This window comes from Nerophis ophidion, linkage group LG03 (assembly GCF_033978795.1).
Source record: "Nerophis ophidion isolate RoL-2023_Sa linkage group LG03, RoL_Noph_v1.0, whole genome shotgun sequence".
In the NCBI taxonomy this organism is placed as follows: Eukaryota; Metazoa; Chordata; class Actinopteri; order Syngnathiformes; family Syngnathidae; genus Nerophis; species Nerophis ophidion.
In genome coordinates, this window is record NC_084613.1 from 20,412,541 (window position 1) to 20,438,477 (window position 25,937).

The 25,937-nt window shown below is 40.7% G+C and overlaps 2 protein-coding genes across 2 annotated transcripts in view; one reads left to right on the top strand and one right to left on the bottom strand.

The window, feature by feature from the left end:
• mpi (mannose phosphate isomerase) overlaps nt 1-18,439 on the bottom strand; it is a 32,105-nt gene extending 13,666 nt beyond the window's left edge. The window contains exons 1-5 of the mRNA XM_061894544.1: nt 18,391-18,439; nt 15,031-15,158; nt 6,019-6,219; nt 5,753-5,894; nt 2,380-2,559 (exon numbers count right to left, since the gene is read on the bottom strand). Of these exons, the coding sequence (XP_061750528.1) occupies nt 2,380-2,559; nt 5,753-5,894; nt 6,019-6,219; nt 15,031-15,158; nt 18,391-18,406 (667 nt within the window). The 5' untranslated portion in view covers nt 18,407-18,439. The remainder of the gene's footprint in view (nt 1-2,379; nt 2,560-5,752; nt 5,895-6,018; nt 6,220-15,030; nt 15,159-18,390) is intronic.
• Nucleotides 18,440-22,968: 4,529 nt separating this feature from the next.
• Nucleotides 22,969-25,937, top strand: part of scamp2 (secretory carrier membrane protein 2) — a 31,326-nt gene continuing 28,357 nt past the window's right edge. Inside the window, exon 1 of the mRNA XM_061894546.1 lies at nt 22,969-23,137. Coding sequence (XP_061750530.1) covers nt 23,081-23,137 — 57 coding nt within the window. The 5' untranslated portion in view covers nt 22,969-23,080. The remainder of the gene's footprint in view (nt 23,138-25,937) is intronic.

Below are 25,937 nucleotides of genomic sequence, written 5' to 3' on the forward strand. Positions count from 1 at the left end.
TTTTGAAACCGATACATATAATTTCCGATATTACATTTTAAAACATTTATCGGCCGATAATATCGACAGCCCGATATTATCGGACATCTCTATTAATAAGGATACAGTGTTATGCAGAGGTGTACTTATAACGGTCTTATAGACAAATGATGCTATATACAGTCCTGGTGGAGAGTAATTGAGAAGCACAGCCTTAGATGAGCAATATTGCAGTGTAAAACAGCACACTTGTCAATATAAACAAGTATCAAATAATTACAGTTGCATACTCCACATACAAAGTCTCTAAAGCAGAAGTGTATTAGCAAGTATTCAGTAACAAACGGCATTTAATTTACTGCATTATAAGCTTAACTTCATGAATTATTGTGGCCACCAGATGTAGCCAAAACAATCCCCACTCTACTTCAATTTAAAGGGGGACTGCACCTTTTTTTTTTCATCTCATTCACAAATCTAACATGTACATATCAGCTTGTTCTAGGTGGCTAGCAATGAACCTAATGGGAGCATTTAATCCTACCTCTAAACAACTTTAAAAATGCATAAAAAAAACACCAACAATACTTCATTTATGTACCCTGAGGAACTCCTTTTCTTGCGTACTAACACATCGGCGTGCTTTGGTAATAGCAGTGAGCTTGCTATGGCAAGAGATAAGCTAGTTTATACGTCAGCACCCGCATCGCGTTTGACTTTGTAATGCACAACACTGCGATAGGACACCAATCTATACTGAGTGAAAAACATGAACAATCATATTACAGTATTTGTAAGGTATTAGCCCACATTTCATGTTTTGTTTGTAAACAGATAGCCAGATAGCGTATGCACTGTGTTTATCATGATCAATATTAAAGTGACTCACTCGATGGACAGTTGTGCGTTTAGTTCAGCTGGCCGGGGACATTTTTTCCGGTTCGTTTTGGCCAAGCACTCCTTTTATGTCGGCATAGTTTGGCTCCAAGTTACCCATTTACCACGTCAAAGTCACAGCAAACTCAGTCTTTTGGCTTCTGTCGGCTCCAATGTCTACCCCTTCCTTTGTGCTCACTTCAATAAGCAGTAGTTCATCCTCAGTATATTCAGCTTCAAAAAGATAAGGTTGTGAATCCCTATTGTCCAAATATAGTCATCTTCGTTGTCGATTACAAAGTCTGCCATGATTGGCTCCCTGTGCGTTATCGAATCAATTTTAAACTACTTCTATTTGTTTTTAAATGTCTAAACAACCTCGCACCAACATATCTCTCCGACCTCCTTCAGCCTTACTGCCCCACCCGATCCCTAAGATCAGCCGATCAGCTGCTACTGACGGTCCCTGACACAAGGCTGAAGCTTAGAGGTGACAGAGCTTTCGCCGCTGCTGCTCCCAAGCTCTGGAACGACCTACCTCTGAGTGTTAGACAAGCCTCCTCCCTTCCTGTTTTTAAATCTCTCTAAAAAACATACTTTTATTCCTTGGCTTTTAACACTGTATGATATCCATCCTGCAATGGCGCCCCATTATACACCTGCTGTGAACCTGTTTTTATGTTTTATTTTTTAATTTTTTTATCATGTTCTGTTAGTGTTGTGTTGTTTGCTCGGTCCTCGTATTATCTTTTAACCTGCCCATTGTACAGCACTTCGGCCACCCCTGTGATAAATTTTAAATGTGCTTTATAAATAAAGTTGATTTGATTTGATTTGATTACAACATACTTGCGTTTGTTTCCTGAAGTAGGAACACTCATTTGTTGTTGGAAGTGCTTTGCTGTGGAAATGGAAATAAATATGCAGAAGTTCTGACAATGCTTTAAATGACCATAATACAGTAAATATTTTACCTATTACATATTGTTACTACATTATATACAGAATATACTTGCAGTGTGTATATAAAATGTTGGAGGTTTTTGAAGTTGTTTTAGAGGGTTTTGAAGGGATCTTCCAAGCGTTTTTTATCATCTTTATAATCCTAATCGCTGCACCTTGCAAGCGTTGTTTTATTATCTTTATAAGACATCTGTTCTTGTCCCTCATAATGATTTTGAACAATGGACAAAATTCCCCCCAAAAAGGGCAGTTTTCCTTGAAGGATATGATAAGTCCATTCCAAACAGTTAAAAATAAATAGGTTAGTGTTTTTAATGCCTACCAATGCTTACAAAATAATAAAAGTATGTATGATTCCTGATATCCAAACAGCTCAATATTCAGACTTCAATATCGGAAAAGAGAAAGTTGTATCGGGACACCTTTATTGGTGTACTGTAGATGTTGTTCATCATTATCAGGTTCCAAAAAGAACAGTCTCTAAAATTAAACACGACAAAATTACAGTAGAAAACACCCCTTTTGCTTGGTGTCTGTTAAAAAACAAGACAGCGTGCTCACCCTCCTCCGTGACTCTCTTCACCAGCATATTGAGCTGATCCACAAACACCTTCTTCTCGCAGTTCATCATCCTGGTGAAGCACTTCTTCAGGGCCCATTTGGTGCGATCTGCATCGCCCACGCTGCGTCGCAGCTCCTCGGCCGCCTCGTTGCCCACCAAAGCGTGGAACTCCGGGACATCTGATGTATGGCAAGAACAGGGTAAGACTTTACAGGTTTTTACTCGGGGAGCGCTGAAATTAAGACATCGCATACAAATTCCTTGTGTGCTAACCGCACTTGGCCAATAAAGCTGATATGAAGTGTGTGTGTGGGGGGGGGGGGGGGGGGGGGGGGGGGGGGGACATTTTCTGCAATAAAGATGCTGAAACAAATCCAATGATGGGCATTGTACTTTAATTTTGTACATACATGACATATATATACACACATATAGCATTTTTTCCAATCGTTTTTAAAAAAGATTGTGAATCAATTTAGAAATCGGGGTAAAAAAGAATGTAAATCGATTTTTTTGTGCACCTCCAGTAATAAGTATCCTTTATTGAACAATATTGCATACTAAAACAGCATGTGTCAATATAAACAAGTATCAAATAAGCAGAGGTGGGTAGTAACGCGCTACATTTACTTCGTTACATCTACTTGAGTAACTTTTGGGATAAATTGTACTTCTTAGAGTAGTTTTTATGCAACATACTTTTACTTGAGTATATTTAGAGAGAAGAAACGCTACTTTTTCTCCGCTCCATTTATCTACATTCAGGTCGCTACTCGCTACTTTTTTATCAATCTATTAATGTTTGTTTTGGTTTTTCAAAGTAGGATTTACGCATGCCTGCGTTTCACCAATCACATGCAGTCACTGGTGACGTTGGACCAATCAAACAGAGCCAGGCGGTCACATGACCGTGATACGTAAAACCCGACTTAAACATGTTGACAAACGTATTGGGGTGTTACCATTTAGTGGTCAATTGTACAGAATATGTACTGTACTGTGCAATCTACTAATAAAAGTTTCAATCAATCAATCAAAAGTGAAAAGGAAAAAAGACACTTTTTATTTCAACCATACTTCCCGTCAAAAGCCTAAAGACTGATCGCACAGTTCCTTTCTTCACAATAAAAGTGCCGCTCCATCGCGCCTGCGCTAACAAAATAAGAGTCTTCGAAAGCCAGTGCAAACAAGCTAGCAAGCTACGGAGTTTGCCGCCAATGTATTTCTTGTAAAGTGTATAAAAACGAATATGGAAGCTGGACAAATAAGATGCCAAAAACCAACGACTTTCATGTGGTATTAGACAGAAAAGAGGAACTTTTTTTCTCCTCCATTTGAAAATGTGGACATTATCAGCACTATATTGTCTGATTCCAATCAATGCAAGTCATCAGAATCAGGTAATACACCAACTTATATTCTTGTCTTCATAAAAGATAGGAATCTATATGTTTAACATGCATGTATATTCATTAAAATACCTTTAACATGTGAACAAAAACGGCAAAATAAATAAATATAAATTATATATAAATGTATATATATATATATATATATATATATATATATATATATATATATATATATATATATATATATATATATGATATGTGTGTGTATGTATATGATATGTGTATGTATGTATATGATATGTGTATGTATGTATATGTATAGATGAGGTAGATCACCTCGACTTGGTCATTTATTAAGCAATTGATTAACGTTGAACAACTTATTGAGGTGTTACCATTTAGTGGTCAATTGTACGGAATATGTACTGTACTGTGCAATATACTAATACAAGTTTCAATCAATCAATCAATCAATCAATCAATCAATCAATGCCTACTGAGCCTATGGTGCTGTTAAGTTATTGTGGCTCAATGTGCCTTAATGTTTTTTATTTTAATGTACCATTATTTAATATATATTATTGTTTTAGTTGCTTAAGAGATATTCCTGGCTCTGAATTTGCTCGTTGCTATTTTTATGTTTTTGTGCATTATTTGTTGCCTTAATCATTAAACAAACAGGTTACTCATCAGTTACTCAGTACTTGAGTAGTTTTTTCACAACATACTTTTTACTTTTACTCAAGTAAATATTTGGGTGACTACTCCTTACTTTTCCTTGAGTAATAAATCTCTAAAGTAACAGTACTCTTACTTGAGTACAATTTCTGGCTACTCTACCCACCTCTGCAAATAATTATAGTTGCATATTACAAAGTAGGGCTGGGCGATATATCGATGTAAACGATATATCGCGGGTTTGCCTCTGTGCGATATAGAAAATGACTATCGTGATATTCGAGTATATGTTCTCACGCAGTTGCTTTTAGCTGCGGGCATTACACTACAGGCGTTTCTCACTCCTTCTCGTCTCTCCTCACAGAGACGTAAAACAAGCCCACCTTCTAACATACGTCACACACTGTCGCGCGTGTAGCGCCATACGCTCTCGCCGAGCAGAGAGGTAGCAGCATGGCTAACGTTAGCTGAGGGAGGTCGTGCAAGCGCAGCGGTGCGAGTGACATTACAAGAGAGAGAAGGTGCGAAACTGATCACAAATGGAGGAAGACCAATTAATGCCCAAACAAAACAGCAGGGGGTCCATCATCTGCCGGTGGTTTGGCTTCAAGTGGGAAGATATTCAGCAGACAACAGCATTATGCAAAGTATGCAGCAGAAGTGTTGCTACAAAAGGTAGCAGCACTACTAATTTGTTCTTTTATTTAAAAAGTCACCCGTGAGAGAATGAAGAGTATTTAATAAATCTATTTTTGCTGAATTTACTTAGTTGTGATTTCCCTCTCTGCATGAAAGTTTAAAAGTAGCATATATTAATGCAGTATGAAGAATAATGTTTTAATGTAGACACATAGAATCATCATACTGCTGTGATTATATGCATCAAGTGTTCATTCAAGGCTAAGGCAAAATATCGAGATATATATTGTATATCGCAATATGGCATAAAAATACTGAGAAAATAATAAAAGCCAATATCGCCCAGCCCTATCACAAAGACTCCAAGGCAGAAGCATATTAGAAAGCATCTAGTAACAAACGTGTCCGCATCATTCAGTTTAATGTCAATGAATTATTGCGGCCACTAGGTGTCACTATAAAACTGTTTAGATTAAGGACAACATAAGTCTATTTCAGAGAGGTAATACTAACAACTAGGCTAGTGTTTTTCATACCTACATTGTTCTGACTGATTTCACTTGGTCAACCCTTTTTTTTAACATTCCACACAACAAAAGAAAAGAATGAACAATTTGTGCTGATATCACATTGGATCATTTTGCAAGTTGGATAGGGACATCACTATTCAACACCTAACTAAAAAGTTGTCCAAGAGACTTACCTTTGAGGAATCCAAGGATCTCCTCCACTGGCCTGAAGCCACAGAGGCCCTGGAAGTGAGTGAGAGCGATTGCCATTTCTGGCTTGTGGTTGTCGTCTGGGTAGTGCTCCGGAAACTGAGAGTGGAGACGAGCGGCTAACTCCTAAATAGAAGAAGCGTTCACGGAGTTCGTTAACCACGTAGCAAGTACATTTAGCATTGCTGCTGGAATCTTGTGCTGTGGCACTAATAGATCAACGCAATTGATCCATTGTGTGTCTTCTCACCCTGTTTGGATGGGCTTGTATGGACAAAGCTGTATTGACTGACAGAACTTTGAAGAGGAACGGGAGCCGACCCTGGAAGCTGTCCTTGACTTTGGAGCCGAGGCATGCTGGGAAGTGTGCGATCCACTGACCCAGTGTGGTCTGTGCTATCCTGTTGTCTTTAATCTGGGAGTCGCCCTTTGGGTGGGCACCCATCCACAGCTGTGGAGACAAAAAGCACATTTGCATGCATGCTTGGTTTACTCATTCCACCTTTTTAAATTTGGCTTTTGTTTGGCATCTGTGCACACACGTGAGGGACACAGTTCTTCTTACTTGACAAACACTTATATTTATGGCGGATCATTTAAAGTCGAACACCCAAAATTCAGTCTTTAAAGCCCCACTTAAGAACTTTCAGTGCACCAAAGCGGTGGCGTTTTGCTTGAATGAAGGATATAGAATCAAACTGACTCGATAATACCACGATGATTCAGTATGACTGATCTTTCCACAGTAGGAACCTACATCCATCCATCCATTTTCAACCGCTTATCCCTTTCAGATTCGCGGGGGGCGCTGGAGCCTATCTTAGCTGCATTCGGGCGGAAGGGGGCTGTACACCCTGGACAAGGCCCCATCTCAACGTTAGCTCTGGTGCGAGTGGTAATACGAGAGAAAGAAGGTGCAAATCTGGTAACAAATGAAGGAATAATTAATTCCCAGGAAAAACCGCAGGCGGTTCATCGTCTGACGGTGGTTTGGCGTCAAGTGGGGATATGTCGAACAGATGACCGTAATTTGTCAAGTGTGGGGCAAAAGCGTTGCTACAAAAAGTAGCATTATTGGTAATATGTAGCATCATTTGAAAAGTCTCCTGTTAGAGAATGAAGAGTGATTACTCTCCTCAGCCTTCCCGGTAAGGTTTATTCAGGTGTACTGGAGAGGAGGCGACGCCGGATAGTCGAACCTTGGATTCAGGAGGAACAGTGTGGTTTTCGTCCTGGTCGTGGAACTGTAGACCAGTTCTATACTCTCGGCAGGGTCCTTGAGGGCGCATGGGAGTTTGCCCAACCAATCTACATGTGCTTTTTGGACTGGGATAAGGCATTCGACCGTGTAGCCCGGGAAGTCCTGTGGGGAGTGCTCAGAGCGTATGGGGTATCGGACTGTCTTATTGTGGCGGTCCGCTCCCTGTATGATCAGTGTCAGAGCTTGGTCCGCATTTCCGGCAGAAAGTCGGACACATTTCCAGTGAGGGTTAGACTCTGCCAAGGCTGTCCTTTGTCACCGATTCTGTTCATAACTTTTATGGACAGAATTTCTAGGCGCAGTCAAGGCGTTGAGGGGTTCCAGTTTGGTGGCCGCAGGATTAGGTCTCTACTTTTTGCAGATGATGTGGTCCCGATGGCTTCATCTGGCCGGGACCTTCAGCTCTCACTGGATCGGTTCGCAGCCGAGTGTGAAGCGACCGGAATGAGAATCAGCACCTCCAAGCCCGAGTCCATGGTTTTCGCCCGGAAAAGGGTGGAGTGCCACCTCCAGGTTGAGAAGGAGACCTTGCCCCAAGTGGAGGAGTTCAAGTACCTAGGAGTCTTGTTCACGAGTGAGGGAAGAGTGGAGCGTGAGATCGACAGGCGGATCGGTGCGGTGTCTTCAGTAATGCGGACGTTGTACCGATCCGTTGTGGTGAAGAAGGATCTGAGCCGGAAGGCAAAGCTCTCAATTTACCGGTCGATCTACGTTCCCATCCTCATCTATGGTCATGAGCTTTGGGTCATGACCGAAAGGATAAGATCACGGGTACAAGCGGCCGAAATTAGTTTCCTCCGCCGTGTGGCAGGGCTCTCCCTTAGAGATAGGGTGAGAAGCTCTGTCATCCGGGAGGAGCTCAAAGTAAAGCCGCTGCTCCTCCACATCGAGAGGAGCCAGATGAGGTGGTTCGGGCATCTGGACAGGATGCCACCCGAACGCCTCCCTAGGGAGGTGTTTAGGGCACGTCCAACCGGTAGGAGGCCACGGAGAAGACCCAGGACACGTTGGGAAGACTATGTCTCCCGGCTGGCTTGGGAACGCCTCGGGATCCCCCGGGAAGAGCTAGACGAAGTGGCTGGGGAGAGGGAAGTCTGGGCTTCCCTGCTTAGGCTGCTGCCCCCGCGACCCGACCTCGGATAAGCGGAAGAAGATGGATGGATGGATGGATACTCCGCTTGTCAACATCTCCGTTCGGTGCCACCTCAACAAAGTGCAGAGGCACCCATTTCCACATCAACGCCGTATGAAAAAAATAGTGAACAACATAAGGAGATAACCTACCACATAGCGATTTGATTTCCTATTATGCAGCTCATTTTTATTGAACAGTTATTGAAATATCTTGCTTGACATCATGCACGGAAGTGCACTTTATTTGTTTTAAACTATTTTAGTGGTGTTCTGTACAAAAAGTGAACTTTAATTTAGTGTTGTTTTGATATGTCATCTTAGTGACATCATGCACTAAAGTGCAATCATAGCTTCTTTTAAAATGTCTCTGACAATCTTGCACTTTCTGTTTTGAAATCACATGAATGTGTGTGCCACTGCTTAGTAACTGTTTAATAAATACAGTTTTGCTAAATTGACTTAGTTGTGATTTCTCTCTCTGCATGAAAGTTCAAAATGAGCATATATTAATGCAGTATGAACAAGAATGTTTTAATGTAGACACATAGAATCATCATACTGCTGTGATTATATGCATCAAGTGTTCATTCAAGGCTAAGGCAAAATATTGAGATATAGTGTATCGTGACATGGCTTAAAAATATTGAGATATTAAAAAAAGGCCATATCGCCCAGCCCTACTCAGCACCTTCAAATTGTGAGGCACATGCACTAACCCCTGTACCACTGTGCTGCCTAGGAACCTACATACTTTACTCAAAACTTTATATTTGCGGTTCGCAGTCATCGCATTGTTTTTTCCTTCTACAGTACTTTAGAGTTTGTTGTGTGACTGGTCTGCTTTTTATTGCTATCATGCAAAATTCCGTCAGCTAACGTTAGCATTATCATTTTGATATGAGCATCGAAAGGTACCGACTATCAAAGCAGGAACAGAGCCAAGGCAGCATCGGTCTGAAATCTGTCCTCGTCTCTGAGCTCATGCCAGCCAATGTTGATCCTTGACTGTTCTTGTATCAGGGTAGCTCCCCTTTTTCTTTTTTTTTGTCTCCTCAGACAAAAGTTTTCGTTTATTTGTTTGTTTTGCAGGTTCTGCCATAATAGTAGCAATACCATGCCGCTGCGATAGGCTCCAGCGACCCCGAAAGGGACAAGCAGTAGGAAATGATTGGATGGATAGATGCAGGTAAGCATTCAACTTCTGTGTTTTTAACAAATGGGGTTATGGGGAGTGAAATGACAGGTCACACTGACATCTTAGGCCTGACTCCCACCCGCTACATTGGGGATTTTTGTGAGCTGCTTCTTTTGATATCGTTTCTTCCTCTCACTTGTGCACATTTGATGACTACAATGTAACCCAAGTTCAAGCTGTCCTCCTATGTCTAAAGTAAGACTAGTAGAAAAGTTAAAGTCTCAAAATAGTGGAAGAAGCTTCAGATTTAGTATCAGAATCAGCTCTTTTGGCCAGGTATGTTTAACACACAAAGAATTTGACTTGGTAGACAATGCTCTCTTTGTACAATGTAAACAATAAATATTAACAAAAAATATAAACAAGTGCTTAAAAGACTAGAATCTGCAACGATAAAGTCAAAAAAATCTTCCGCCAGACCCCCATCGAATGTGCCGGAGTGTCTGCACATTTTACCGGCGGTGCTAAGGCAGACATGGCACAGAGATGTATGGATAACCTGCAGATGCATTTCCAACGATAAAGTCAACTAAATCACAAAGGTTAGTTTTGTTGATGTTGTTGACTTATGTGCTAATCAGACATATTTGGTCACGGCAAGACTGCCAGCTAATCGATGCTAACATGCTATTTAGGCTAGCTGTATGTACATTTGAAACTATATTTGCATCCAGCGTTTCCTTCCACCCACATTTAATGCCAAACAAACACTTACCAATCGACGGATTTAAGTTGATCCGGTGTCACAAGATGCGAAACTTCCGATCGTTGGTCTGCACATTTTACCGGCGATGCTAACGCAGACATGGCCGAATAGCGTCAATAGGTATTCGCTCAATAGCTTCAGTTTCTTCTTCAATTTTGTTTTCGCTATCTGCCTCCATACTCCAACCATCCGTTTCAATACATGCGTAATCTGTTGAATCGCTTAAGCCGCTGAAATCCGAGTCTGAATCCGAGCTGATGTCGCTATATCTTGCTGTGCATTTCGCCATTGTTTGTTTACATTGGCAGCACTGTCAGACGTCACTGAAAATGAACAGTGGCTTCGAGAGAGCGAAAAAAAGGCACTTTAAAGCCTTTTTTAGGGATATTCCAGGACGGGTAAAATTTTTTAAAAATTTTCAAAAAATAAAATAAGCCACTGAGAACTGATTTTTATTAGTTTTAACCCTTTTGAAATTGTGATAACATTCCCCTTTAAGAGTTGGACAATATGGGAATATCGAATATCGGCAAAAAAGCCATTATCGGACATCTGTAGTTATAAAACATCATTTATGTAACATTTTGACCAAAGAACCTCCATTACATGTTATGTGGACCACAAGATAGTGTTTTAAATAAACAATAAAATAAAAATATGACCCCTTTAATGCGCCTTTTGTATGAAAAAAAGACCTAAATATACCCGCTCATCGGCAGTGCGCCTTTTAATCCGGTGCGCCTTATGGTCGGAAAAAACGGTAACAGTTTTGAAAATAATAATACATCTGGAAATTATGCGATTTGCAACGCGGATGTCGAGCGGGGCTAAAAACAAAGCAGAAGGCTAATCCCCACAGAACACCACTTCCCTCCACCCTGAAGACGGATTTAAATAAGGGATGCGAGACTACTGGTCTGGGTAAGGAGTCAGTTAAATTAGAACAAGTTTTTTCTGCTTTGAGTGTTTCAGAGTTGGACATGTGTTTTACTGAGGTGGCTAACTATGATGCGTGCAGTTTATCAAAGCAACAAACAAACAATCGGAAAATCCCCGTTACTGAGGTGGCTAACGATGATGCGTGCAGTTTATCAAAGCAACAATCAAACAATCGGAACATTCCCGTCGTATCAATTCCTAGATATGGTCGTAATTATACTGAATGCACTGGGCATAATAAACACAACATTATTAATATTGCTACTACGGATAATTTGATCAAAAATTCCCTAAAACAGCCCACTACCTATAATATAGGTTTTTTAAACATAAGATCATTGTCTCCCAAAACGTTGTTAGTTAATGATATCATCAGAGACAACAATCTTAACGTCATCGGTCTCAGTGAAACCTGGCTTAAACCAAACGACTTTTTTGCGCTAAATGAGGCATGTCCTCCTAACTTTACACATGCGCATATTGCCCGTCCGCTTAAAAGGGGTGGGGGGGTCGCACTAATATACAACGAAAACTTTAACCTTAGTCCTAACATAAATAATAAATATAAATCGTTTGAGGTGCTTACTATGAGGTCTGTCACACCGCTGCCTCTACACCTGGCTGTTATCTACCGCCCCCCAGGGCCCTGTTCGGACTTTATCAATGAATTCTCAGAGTTCGTTGCTGATCTAGTGACACACGCCGATAATATAATCATAATGGGGGACTTTAATATCCATATGAATACCCCATCGGACCCACCGTGCGTAGCGCTCCAGACTATAATTGATAGCTGTGGTCTCACACAAATAATAAATGAACCCACGCATCGCAACGGTAATACGATAGACCTAGTGCTTGTCAAGGGTATCACCGCTTCCAAAGTTACGATACTCCCGTATACTAAAGTATTGTCCGATCATTACCTTATAAAATTCGAGGTTCAGACGCATGTTCGTCAAACTAATAATAATAATAACTGCTATAGCAGCCGCAACATTAATACGGCCACAACGACAGCTCTTGCTGACCTACTGCCCTCGGTAATGGCACCATTCCCAAAGTATGTGGGCTCTATTGATAACCTCACTAACAACTTTAACGACGCCCTGCGCGAAACCATTGATAACATAGCACCGCTAAAGTTAAAAAAGGCTCCAAAAAAGCGCACCCCGTGGTTTACAGAAGAAACTAGAGCTCAGAAATTATTATGCAGAAAGCTGGAACGCAAATGGCGCACGACTAAACTTGAGGTGCACCATCAAGCATTTAGTGATGGTTTAATAACTTATAAACGCATGCTTACCTTAGCTAAAGCTAATTATTACTCAAATCTCATCCACCGCAATAAAAACGATCCTAAATTTTTGTTTAGTACGGTAGCATCGCTAACCCAACAAGGGACTCCTTCCAGTAGCTCCACCCACTCAGCTGATGACTTTATGCAATTCTTTAGTAAGAAAATTGAAGTCATTAGAAAGGAGATTAAAGACAATGCGTCCCAGCTACAACGGGGTTCTATTAACACTGACACGATTGTATATACGGCGGATACTGCCCTCCAAAATAGTTTCTCTCGTTTTGAGGAAATAACATTAGAGGAATTGTTACAACGTGTAAATGGAATAAAACAAACAACATGTTTACTTGACCCTCTTCCAGGGAAACTGATCAAGGAGCTCTTTGTATTATTAGGTCCATCAGTGCTAAATATTATAAACTTATCACTCTCCTCGGGCACTGTTCCCCTAGCATTCAAAAAAGCGGTTATTCATCCTCTTCTTAAAAGACCTAACCTCGATCCTGACCTCATGGTAAACTACCGACCGGTGTCTCACCTTCCCTTTATTTCAAAAATCCTCGAAAAAATTGTTGCGGAGCAGTTAAATGAACACTTAGCGTCTAACAATCTATGTGAAACCTTTCAATCCGGTTTCAGGGCAAATCACTCGACGGAGACAGCCCTCGCAAAAATGACTAATGATCTATTGCTAACGATGGATTCTGATGCGTCATCTATGTTGCTGCTCCTCGATCTTAGCGCTGCTTTCGATACCGTCGATCATAATATTTTATTAGAACGTATCAAAACACGAATTGGTATGTCAGACTTAGCCCTGTCTTGGTTTAACTCTTATCTTACTGATAGGATGCAGTGTGTCTCCCATAACAATGTGACCTCGGACTACGTTAAGGTAACGTGTGGAGTTCCCCAGGGTTCGGTCCTTGGCCCTGCACTCTTCAGCATCTACATGCTGCCGCTAGGTGACATCATACGCAAATACGGTGTTAGCTTTCACTGTTATGCTGATGACACCCAACTCTACATGCCCCTAAAGCTGACCAACACGCCGGATTGTAGTCAGCTGGAGGCGTGTCTTAATGAAATTAAACAATGGATGTCCGCTAACTTTTTTCAACTCAACGCCAAAAAAACGGAAATGCTGATTATCGGTCCTGCTAGACACCGAACTCTATTTAATAATACAACTCTAACATTTGACAACCAAACAATTAAACAAGGCGACACGGTAAAGAATCTGGGTATTATCTTCGACCCAACTCTCTCCTTTGAGGCACACATTAAAAGCGTTACTAAAACGGCCTTCTTTCATCTCCGTAATATCGCTAAAATTCGCTCCATTCTGTCCACTAAAGACGCTGAGATCATTATCCATGCGTTTGTTACGTCTCGCCTCGACTACTGTAACGTATTATTTTCGGGTCTCCCCATGTCTAGCATTAAAAGATTACAGTTGGTACAAAATGCGGCTGCTAGACTTTTGACAAGAACAAGAAAGTTTGATCACATTACGCCTGTACTAGCTCACCTGCACTGGCTTCCTGTGCACTTAAGATGTGACTTTAAGGTTTTACTACTTACGTATAAAATACTACACGGTCTAGCTCCATCCTATCTTGCCGATTGTATTGTACCATATGTCCCGGCAAGAAATCTGCGTTCAAAGGACTCCGGCTTGTTAGTGATTCCCAAAGCCCAAAAAAAGTCTGCGGGCTATAGAGCGTTTTCCGTTCGGGCTCCAGTACTCTGGAATGCCCTCCCGGTAACAGTTCGAGATGCCACCTCAGTAGAAGCATTTAAGTCTCACCTTAAAACTCATTTGTATACTGTAGCCTTTAAATAGACTCCCTTTTTAGACCAGTTGATCTGCTGTTTCTTTTCTTTTTCTTCTATGTCCCACTCTTCCCTGTGGAGGGGGTCCGGTCCGATCCGGTGGCCATGTACTGCTTGCCTGTGTATCGGCTGGGGTCATCTCTGCGCTGCTGATCCGCCTCCGCTTGGGATGGTTTCCTGCTGGCTCCGCTGTGAACGGGACTCTCGCTGCTGAGTTGGACCCGCTTTGGACTGGACTCTCGCGACTATGTTGGATCCATTGTGGATTGAACTTTCACAGTATCATGTTAGACCCGCTCGACATCCATTGCTTTCCTCCTCTCTAAGGTTCTCATAATCATTATTGTCACAGACGTCCCACTGGATCATTATTGTCACCGATGTCCCACTGGGTGTGAGTTTTCCTTGCCCTTATGTGGGCCTACCGAGGATGTCGTGGTGGTTTGTGCAGCCCTTTGAGACACTAGTGATTTAGGGCTATATAAGTAAACATTGATTGATTGATTGATTGATTGATATGTCAGCAGCTAAATAAGGAGCGTTTGTAATTCCTTTTAAAATTATTTTCATTATCATTTGTATGCCGAATAATACCCTTATCCCAAGAGGCTGCAATAATTATTGCCTATTCCTGTTTAACGGTGTACATTTTCAAAAAAATATTTTGCATGAAAACATTTTCCTCACACAGACACGCTGCAGATAGTCTTCTGGAACCCATCTAGGTATGTCAATTGAGCTGCGTGAAAATGTCACCACAGAGGTAAACAGAACTGACGACTCCCGCTGCTAATTAAAGACCAGCCATAAATAATTGGTCACACCTCATGTATTGGCGTGTCGTTTTATCCGCTTGTGTTTAGTGACAGCCATGAAGGTTATTGCCCCTACCTCTGCGTAGGGCTTGCCTTCCTCAATGACAGCGAGAGGGTCTCCGCCAACCACCAGTTTGGCCACTTCGCTGTCCAGCCCCACCTTTCCCCACGGGTAATTCTGCACCGCACAGGTCAGGGGAAACACTGAAAGGCAAGGAACAAATGGCGTTTTATGCACACAAAGTCTATTCAAATAAAGTAGGAGCCAAATATGTGCGGCAATCATGAAGCAACCCACAACATATCGCAACAATGTAATAACAATAGTGTCTGTGTGCAAGAATTTCCTAATTCTGAAGGTATTATGCAACATATCAGCATCGAGCAGAAGAATGAAAAAGCCATGTGTGGTAATATACACCGATCATTCTCAATGCCTCAATGTGTGTTTTAAAGAAAATAGTCATAATAAAACTACGATTATTTTGCGTACCATAACCTTCAAACTAGTTTCTAATAAGTGCACATCACTAACATTGACATCACATCAGGTTAACTCCTACAATTGGCGCATCACCATGGCAAAATAATACATTGTATGAAACAGGGGTGTAACGGTACACAAAAATTTTGGTTCGGTACGTACCTCGGTGTAGAGGTCACGGTTCGGTTCATTTTCGAGACAGTAAGAAAACATTGAAATATAAATTTTGGGGTTATTTATTTACCAAATTTGTAAACAATGGCTTTATCCTTTTAACATTGGGAACACTATAATAATTCTGCCCACGGTAATCAACATTAAACTGCCTCAAATTGTTGCTCAGAATAAATAAAATGACAAAACTTTTCTTCTACATATAAAAAGTGCAACATTAAACAGTTTCAAGTCAACTCATCATGCTTAATTTATTACAGCATTTGGGAAGCCTGTAGTTGATTTTTATTATGTAAATGTTATATTTTTATCAACGTGATAGCAGGGACACTGCCATTCAAAGCTTTTCTGTCCGTAAAACACACACACACACACACACACACACCGCAAAATTAGCAACCGTTACGCTAAAAGCTAATTAGCCTTCACCTCAAGCCAGAACTGCGAGCGAGCTGAGCTGCAGTTTAAGTTTGTAGAAGGTCGACGGTCTCATAGTGATATTAGTAGTAGTTGACTAGGAGGTGTTATCATTTGAGGAGAGTACGCTGCCTTATGCTCACCTGCTAAACACCTATCTGCTCGACGCTGAAGCATTTACTACATGCGCTCTGAATACGCACTGCTGATTGGCTGTTACCGCTCTGAATACGCACTGGTGAATGGCTGTTACCGCTATATATGTAACCAATCAGATGGTTGTGTGGGTGGGACAACGCTGGGTGCTGACAAAGAGGCAGAAGAAGCAAAGCAGCTTAATAAGACTTTAGCTTAGAAACTCGTTCGGTACACCCCTGTACCGAACCGAAACCCTTGTACCGAAACAGTTCAATACAAATACTCTTACCGTTACACCCCTAGAATGAACTGATATACTGTATATAATCTATTATTTACACATGATTGGCCATAATTGGTTGGATAAACATCTAAAAATCATTTTAAAAAAATTCTGAGTTTCCCACAGTGCTTTGCTGTTAAGGCGACCGCCTTAACAACAAAGAGCCACCGCCTAAACTAAAGTCTTAACAAGCTGCTCCGCTTAGTTCTGCCTCTGCAACACCCAGCATTGTCCCACCCACACAACCATCTGATTGTGTACACGCAGAGCGGTCACAGCCAATCAGCAGTGCGTATTCAGAGCGCATAGAGTCAGTGTTCACGGCACAGGCAGAGAGGAGAGACGGTGGAGTAAGCAGAAAGGTGTTTAAAGGCCTACTGAAACCCACTACTACCGACCACGCAGTATGATAGTTTATATATCAATGATGAAATCTTAACATTGCAACATATGCCATTACGGACGGTTTAGTTTACTAAATTGCAAATGTAAATTTCCCGCAAAGTATCCTGTTAAAAACGTCGCTGTATGATGACGCGTACGCGTGACGTCACCGGTTGTAGCGGACATGTTCTTCCAGCCCATTCCAAGCTATAAGTAGTCTGCTTTAATCGCATAATTACACAGTATTCTGGACATCTGTGTTGGTGAATCTTTTGCAATTTGTTCAATAATAATGGAGAAGTCAAAGAAGAAAGATGTAGGTGGGAAGCGGTCTATTGCAGCTGCCTTTAGCAACACAAACACAGCAGGTGTTTCCTTGTTTACATTCCCGAAGGTGAAGCTTTACTATGGAACAGAGCGGTCAAGCGAACATGGTTCCCGACCTCTGTCTGAGCAGTGATCACCCAGCATTGTCCCACCCACACAACCATCTGATTGGTTACATACAAAGCCAATCAGCAGTGTGTATTCAGAGCGATGTAACAGCCAATCAGCAGTGCGTATTCACAGCGATGTAGTCAATGCTTTAGCGTCGAGCAGAGATATTCGTTTAGCAGGGGAGCAGCAGACTCTACCCAAACTATACTAAACACTTCCAGGTCATAACTATTATAAACATCACTATGAGCCGGTTGACCTTCTAGAAACTTAAACTGCAGCTCAGCTAGCTCACAGTCCTGGCTTTAGGTGAAGGCTAATTAGCTTTTAGCGTAACGTTAGCTCATTTTGCTGTGTGTGCGTGTGTGTGTGTGTGTGTGTGTGTGTTAGGGGCAGCAGAGCCCTGTCTGTCTGTTATTTCATTGAACTCCATTGATGAATAGTCTCCCCTATTGCAAGTGTACTATTTTTCAGAAATAGTTACATTATTCATTAGTGATGTAACAGCCTAGTTTTGAATAGCAGGGTCCCTGCTATCACATGTTGATAAAAATACAACATTTACATAATAAAAGTCAACTACAAGCTTCCCAAATACTGTAATAAATATATATATATCCATCCATTATCTACCGCTTATTCCCTTTTGGGATCGCAGGGGTTGCTGGCGCCTATCTCAGCTACAATCGGGCGGAAGGCGGGGTACACCCTGGACAAGTCGCCACCTCATCGCAGGGCCTTATATATATATATATATATATATATATATATATATATATATATATATATATATATATATATATATATATTACAGGTAAATTGAGCACATTGGATATTTCTGGCAATTTATTTAAGTGTGTATCAAACTGGTAGCCCTTCGCATTAATCAGTACCCAAGAAGTAGCTCTTGGTTTCAAAAAGGTTGGTGACCCCTGTGCCAAAGCTAGCATCGCTTCTGTTCAAAGTGTCTGACTACTTGAAAACAATGCGACAAAGAAGCTCGCTAACAACCGGGCTAGCCGTATATGCGTGTCTTTATCATTAACAAGTCTCCGAATATCACGACGGACGACACCTCGACGGGTTGAAATGACTTCCATGACAGCAAATCGCCTCACCTCTTACTCCCTCCATGATGGTACGTATGTGTTACTTTCACCCGTGACGTCACTGGTATTGTGTTAATTTGCCGAGGAGGAAGCTACGGTGGCCGACAGGGACAGAAAAGCGCAGCAGCTATCCAAAAGCTCCACGCACACAGAAACAACGCATAAGCAGAAAAAAACATCATAAAAACAGAATGTTGAAAATAAAAATGCTGTGATTTAAAAAAAAAAAAAAAAAAGCCAAGATATTATTATTTGTTTCCCTTTGGCCACACTCAGCAAGTGAATCAACAAATACAAAACAATTAAAGTAGGTGTTAATATTAGCCTTAATACCAAATCATTTAACAAATGTAAACTTGTGTATTTATAAATATGTTTTTTATGTTGCATGTTCTTCATTTTGGAAGATGCAAATATTTGCATTTGCTTTGTACGCCCTGCCCTGCCCATGTCCGTCATTTTCATACGTCTTGTTTTCATTAATCAACCAGGGTGTTACTCTTTACTTTCCTTTGTTGGATCACAAGATTAAATGTTCTGTGAGCCCCACCTTTTTAACCTCCATGGTTCTCGCCCGAAAAAGGGTGTAATGCCATCTCCGGGTTGGGGAGGAGACCCTGCCTTAAGTGGAGGAGTTCAAGTACCTAGGAGTCTTGTTCACGAGTGAGGGAAGAGTGGATTGTGAGATCGACAGGCGGATCGGTGCGGCGTCTTCAGTAATGTGGACGTTTTACCGATCCGTTGTGATGAAGAAGGAGCTGAGCCGGAAGGCAAAGCTCTCAATTTACCGGTTGATCTACGTTCCCATCCTCACCTACGGTCATGAGCTTTGGATCACGGGTACAAGCGGCCGAAATGAGTTTCCTCTGCCGCTCAAAGTAAACCCGCAGCTCCTCCACATCGAGAGGAGCCAGATGAGGTGGTTGGGGCACCTGGTCAGGATGCCACCCGAACGCCTCCCTAGGGAGGTGTTTAGGGCACGTCCAACCGGTAGGAGGCCACCAGGAAGACCCAGGACACGTTGGGAAGACTATGTCTCCCGGCTGGCCTGGGAACGCCTCGGGATCCCCCGGGAAGAGCTAGACGAAGTGGCTGGGGAGAGGGAAGTCTGGGCTTAGGCTGCTACCTCCGCGACGCGACCTCGGATAAGCGGAAGAAGATGGATGGATGGATCCATTTATTTTTCTACCGCTTTTCCCTTTTTCGGTCGCGGGGGGTGCTGGAGCCTATCTCAGCTGCATTTGGGCGGAAGGTGGGGTACAACCTGGACAAATCGCCACCTCATCACAGGGCCAACACAGATAGACTGACAATATTCACACTCACATTCACACATTAGGGCCAATTTAGTGTTGCCAGTCAACCTATCTCCAGGTGCATGTTTTTGGAGGTGGTAGGAAGCGAAAGTACCCGGAGGGAACCCACGCAGTCACAGGGAGAACATGCAAACTCCACACAGAAAGATCCCGAGCCAATTGAACTCAGGACTACTCAGGACCTTCGTATTGTGAGGCAGATTGACTAACCCCTGTTCCACCATGCTGCCCGATAAATCATTGCAAGATAATTTCTCGGTCTCTCTTATTGAGGTTAATGTTTGTCTTTATTAATACAGCTTTTTGGACACTGAATTGTGTAATTTGTTTGCATTTGAATTTTTCTTTTTTTTTCTTTAATTTTTCAAATAATTATGCTGACACTTTCATTGAATAAATGTGCAAAATGTGTGAATTTGAAAATGCAGTTTGTTAAAAAACAGTGTTTCAAAATTCAGTGTAAAATTTTCGGTGTAAAAAGATTTAGTCTATAAAAAATCAGGTTAAGACAAATTCAGTGCATAAAAACACAGAGCAAATAATTTCGGTGCAGAAAATGTTTGTGCAAAAATAAATTCGGAACATAAAAATTCTGTGTAAAAACATTAAGTGCAGAAAAATTCAGAGCAGAAAAATTCAGTGAATAAAAGTTAAGGATTGTCTGTCTATCTGTGTTGGCCATGCGATGAGGTGGCGACTTGTCCAGGGTGCAGGACACCTTCTGCCCGAATACAGCTGAGATAGGCTCCAGCACCCCCCGCGATATCCCAAGAGGGACAAGCGGTAGAAAATGGATGGATGGATGGGTAAAAAAATTCAGTGTAAAAAAGAAAATCGGTGCTTAAACAATTCTACAGTGACTCCAAACTTGACACCTTATTTGCTGGTGCAGGGACAGGATCGATCGTTTCATTCTTAATTTACTGAAATTGAGTTTTGAGTTTTGAAGCAATGAATATATTTGCACTGATTTTTTTTTTTACACCAAATTTTAAAACACTGTATTTTAACAAACTGACATTTTAAACTCACATATTTTGCTCACAATTTGGTATTCAATTAAATTGTCAGAGAAAAAAAAATCACTTCAGAAAATTCAAACTCCAAAAAAATATAAGTGTCCAAAAAAAGCTTTAGTAATAAAAACACAAATCAACCCCCATACTTCCTCCTTCATTTCTTTCTTGTTATTGGAAGATACAGTACTGTGAAAATATGGACCGTACATGATCAAAATAATTTGTTCCTTAGTGCAATAACACAATAAACCAAATATTACTCAATGTTATATGTACTGTTTTTCATACCTTTATTTCACCAACAATATGCTACAAAACTTCACATACAAAACAAATGCCATCTTTCAAAGAGGTAAAAATAAAAACACAAAAATTAAAAAAATATTCTATAATTTTTTCAAAATATGGACGTAAAAAATATACTCACTTGTTGCCACACTATTCAGACAAAAATCTGTGATATTAAAACAAAATTACGAAAAAAGGAAACTGGAAAAAAAGATACAGCGCAAGGAATAACAAATCAAATGAAATCAAACTGTATTTACGTTTCATACACAGGAAAAAGGCAACACAAAGTGCTTTTTTACACACACAAAAGAAAGAAGAGTAGACACATATACACACACAACACTAAAGACAATAACAAAACATGGCATAGCACTGAGGATTGAGGAAAAACGCCACCTTTGAGGCGTCGACACTAGAGAATAACTTAAATTAACGCTACCTAAATAATAGTATGAGGCATATTGTGAAATATATATATACATTTTAATATAAATAATACATTCATTCATTAATAAAAAAAACATAACATTGGGAGAATAATAGTAGTTTAATACATACTTGCCGACCCTCCCGGATTTTCCGGGAAACTCCCGAAATTCAGCGCCTCTCCTGAAAACCTCCCGGAAGAAATTTTCTCCCGAAAATCTCCCGAAATTCAGCCGGAGCTGGAGGCCACGCCCCCTCCAGCTCCATGCGAACATGAGTGGGGACAGCCTGTTTTCGCGTCCGCTTTCTTGTTATATAAACTGCTTGCCTGTCCAATCACGTTACAACATCCACGGATTTTAATAAAAAACTTCACACACAAGGAGACGAAGCAGAAGAACGAGGAAGTTACAGCCTGGCGACACCGTCTGTAATAGAGTGATTCTATGTTGTCTGTTGCCATCTCCTGGTGAATGTTGACTATAGCGTTATGGGGTTGCTTTTTGGTTGGCTAACAATTTACGTGGTGTTGTGCACCTGACAACAAGTGACTCTCGCCATTACGCAAATGGCAGAACAAAGGTTACTCAAATAGTGAAAGGTAAGTGTTGTTGTTTTTTTAGTAACCAGAAAGCACAGTACAGTTAGTAGAACAACTGTGTTTTTATTACTGTGTATTTGATAGGTGCCGTCTGAAATTCAACTATTTCTTTTATTTATATATATATAATAAAATAAATATATATACCTAGAATTCACTGAAAGTCAAGTATTTCATACATATATATATATTTATATATAAATATATGAAATATATATGAAATACTTGAGTTGGTGAATTATACTCCCCCTCTCTTAACCACTCCCCCACCCAAACCACGCCTCCGTCCCCCGACCACGCCCCCACCCCCACCCCCACCTCCCATCGGAGGTTTCAAGGTTGGCAAGTATGGTTTAATAGTAATTAATAAAACACAAAATAATACAAAAACATTTGAAATAAAAAAAAACTAAGAAGGGTTTAACATGATCACTAAAAAGCCTGATAGAAAACGTTTGTATTTGAGCTTTTTTTCTTTAATTATCACCAAAAAATTAAAATCACCATTCCATACGTTAAATATTTAAATTTGTCTTAGATTGAAATTGTTTTTATATAATGATTGTGGGAATTTTTAATGCCCTTCATATTTTCTTTCATCATTGGGGAGTTATACTATTTTTTTCTGAATGAAACAAAAATATTTGGTTTAAAATACATTACACTATATTTGTGAATATGACATTTTCCTATTAGAAAAGTTTAACAGCATGAAAATTACTTAGTACCGTAGAAAGAGGACAGTTTATTCGTTGGAGTCAAAAAAGTGCATTCTAAGAGATACAACTTAAAACAGAAACATCAGTACATAATAATTGATAATAATTAATTCTAAAAATATATGATTTATCGACTGTTTTGTTTGTCATGTTACTTCCTGGACTTGTGCGTGGCGCGTTGACGTCATCGCCCGCCTGTCTTACTGCGCCTGCGCACGGAGCTTCAGTCGAGGAAGTGAGTTGAAGAGGCTTCATCTGCGGCGGAGTGGAGTTCGGTGTTTATTCCGCCCTCGCAAAGGCTTTAAGTCACCCGGAGTATTTAAAAACATGTCGCAGTTTGATGACAACCCATTTGCCGAGTCTGCTGGGGTCAACCCTTTCAATGTAAGTGCTTTATTTTGTGCTAAAGTAAGGCTATACAGCTGAAATTGGTGAGACGGTAGCCACTAGCCAACACGTCAGGAAACTTGTTGGGTGGATGTTGGTGGGAGGGCCTTATGGTGCTTTCTTCCTCGCTATTGGACCAAATGCTCAAAACTGACAGAACGTCAACCAATCTGATGGCTTGAATAGGAAAGCGGGTGGAGTTTAATTTTGGCTCAGTTGCAGGAAGTTAAACTGTAACAATCGAGGAATGTGTGGCTTACTTTTTTAACCGCCTTGCAATTATAGTTAATCAATCAATGTTTACTTATATAGCCCTAAATCACTAGTGTCTCAAAGGGCTGCACAAACCACCACGACATCCTCGGTAGGCCCACATAAGGGCAAGGAAAACTCACACCCAGTGGGACGTCGGTGACAATAATGACTATGAGAACCTTAGAGAGGAGGAAAGCAATGGATGTCGAGCGGGTCTAACATGATACTGTGAAAGTTCAATCCACAATGGATCCAACACAGTCGCGAGAGTCCAGTCCAAAGCGGATACAACACAGCAGCGAGAGTCCCGTTCACAGCGGAGCCAGCAGGAAACCATCCCATGCGGAGGCGGATCAGCAGCGCAGAGATGTCCCCAGCCGATACACAGGCAAGCAGTACATGGCCACCGGATCGGACCGGACCCCCTCCACAGGGGAGAGTGGGACATAGAAGAAAAAGAAAAGAAACAGCAGATCAACTGGTCTAAAAAGGGAGTCTATTTAAAGGCTAGAGTATACAGATGAGTTTTAAGGTGAGACTTAAATGCTTCTACTGAGGTGGCATCTCGAACTGTTACCGGGAGGGCATTCCAGAGTACTGGAGCCCGAACGGAAAACGCTCTATAGCCCGCAGACTTTTTTTGGGCTTTGGGAATCACTAACAAGCCGGAGTCCTTTGAACGCAGATTTCTTGCCGGGACATATTAAGACATGTTTAAAAACATTTATGACACAGCAAGTTATATAAAATAAAAAGTTGTAAATATGTAGTTATTTTAAACGATTTGGTATTGTTTTAGTTCCACCACAAACCTGTATATAGTGTTGTGTGTCTAACGGATAATGGTCACTGATCAGTGAATAAATAGATGTATATTATTGCGGTTTGCCCATTTTATTGCGCTCAAAGTGCTCATTCAATATTGGTCACTGTTCAGAAACAGTCTGCAAAGCTTCATGTGCTTCTTTCAATTATATGAGCCAATCAAGCCATAAACTCATCAACTTATTCCGTCTATGGCTCAGCCATGAATTGTTACAAAGACTTGACACGCACCAAAATACTTGCAGGAAAGAATAGCGTGTTTGAATTAGGGTTTGAACGATATGTGTTTATCAGGGCCAATGCCGATTATTAGTAATAAAAAGGTCAATAACTGATATTTGGAGCCAATGTTCCATTAAACATGACTAGTACATGTCAGTAAACACTTGGACAAGGCTTTAAGTTGTTGTTTTTTTACGTTATTTTTTGGGAAATGTTGGACCATTAGTGATACGGTGTTGTATGCGGCACTATTGTTATTATTGTTAGTTTAACACCAAACGATAACCTTAATAAATTGGTTTCACAAACCCATTTATCACATGTGTCTAAAACAAGAGTGTCAAACTCATTTTAGATCGGGGGCCACATGGAGAAAAATCTATTCCCAAGTGGGCCGGACTAGTAAAAACCACGCCACGATAACTTAAAGATAAAGAGAACTCTCCCACTGCGCCATGCAAAAAGGAAACAGGAAAAAAAGAAACAGCGCAAGGAATAAAAAATCAAATGAAATCAAACTGTATTTACGTTTCATACACAGGAAAGTGGCAACACAAAGTGCTTTTTTACACACACAAAAGGAAGAAGAGTAGACACATATACACACACAACACTAAAGACAATAACAAAACATGGCATAGTACTGAGGATTGAGGAAAAACACCACCTTTGAGGCATCCACACTGGAGAATAACTTAAATTAACGCTACCTAAATAATAGTATGAAGCATATTGTGAAATATATGTATACATTTTAATATAAATAATACATTCATTCATTAATAAAAACATAACATTGGGAGAATAATAGTAGTTTAACAATAATCAATAAAATACAAAATAATACGAAAACATTTAAAATAAAAAACCTAAGAAGGGTTTAAGGGACGGCGCGGTGCGGTGGAGGAGTGGCCGTGCGCAACCCGAGGGTCCCTGGTTCAATCCCCACCTAGTACCAACCTCGTCACGTCCGTTGTGTCCTGAGCAAGACACTTCACCCTTGCTCCTGATGGGTGCTGGTTAGCGCCTTGCATGGCAGCTCCCTCAATCAGTGTGTGAATGTGTGTGTGAATGGGTAAATGTGGAAGTAGTGTCAAAGCGCTTTGAGTACCTTGAAGGTAGAAAATCGCTATAAAGGTACAACCCCTTTTTCATTTATTTATTCATCTTTGTTTAAAAATAGAGCAAGCACATTCTGAAAATATACAAATCATGTTGTGGTTAATAGTATTCTACCGTTTTTGTCATTATATATAGTTTCTGAATAAATCATGTGATAATGTTCATCAGTCACCTCATTGGCGTTAATTTTCAATCTGTCAAGATTAAAAAATAATATCAAAATCAAATTACAGGCTGTTTATGTAGTTTGCTCATTTTCCTTGACTGGTGCACTAACATCATGTGGTTTATTTATTTTTTTGACATACGTAGCATCATCTACAAAAAATTAATATTGCGACATTTAGTGGACACATTTAGAAAAGCAGTTTCT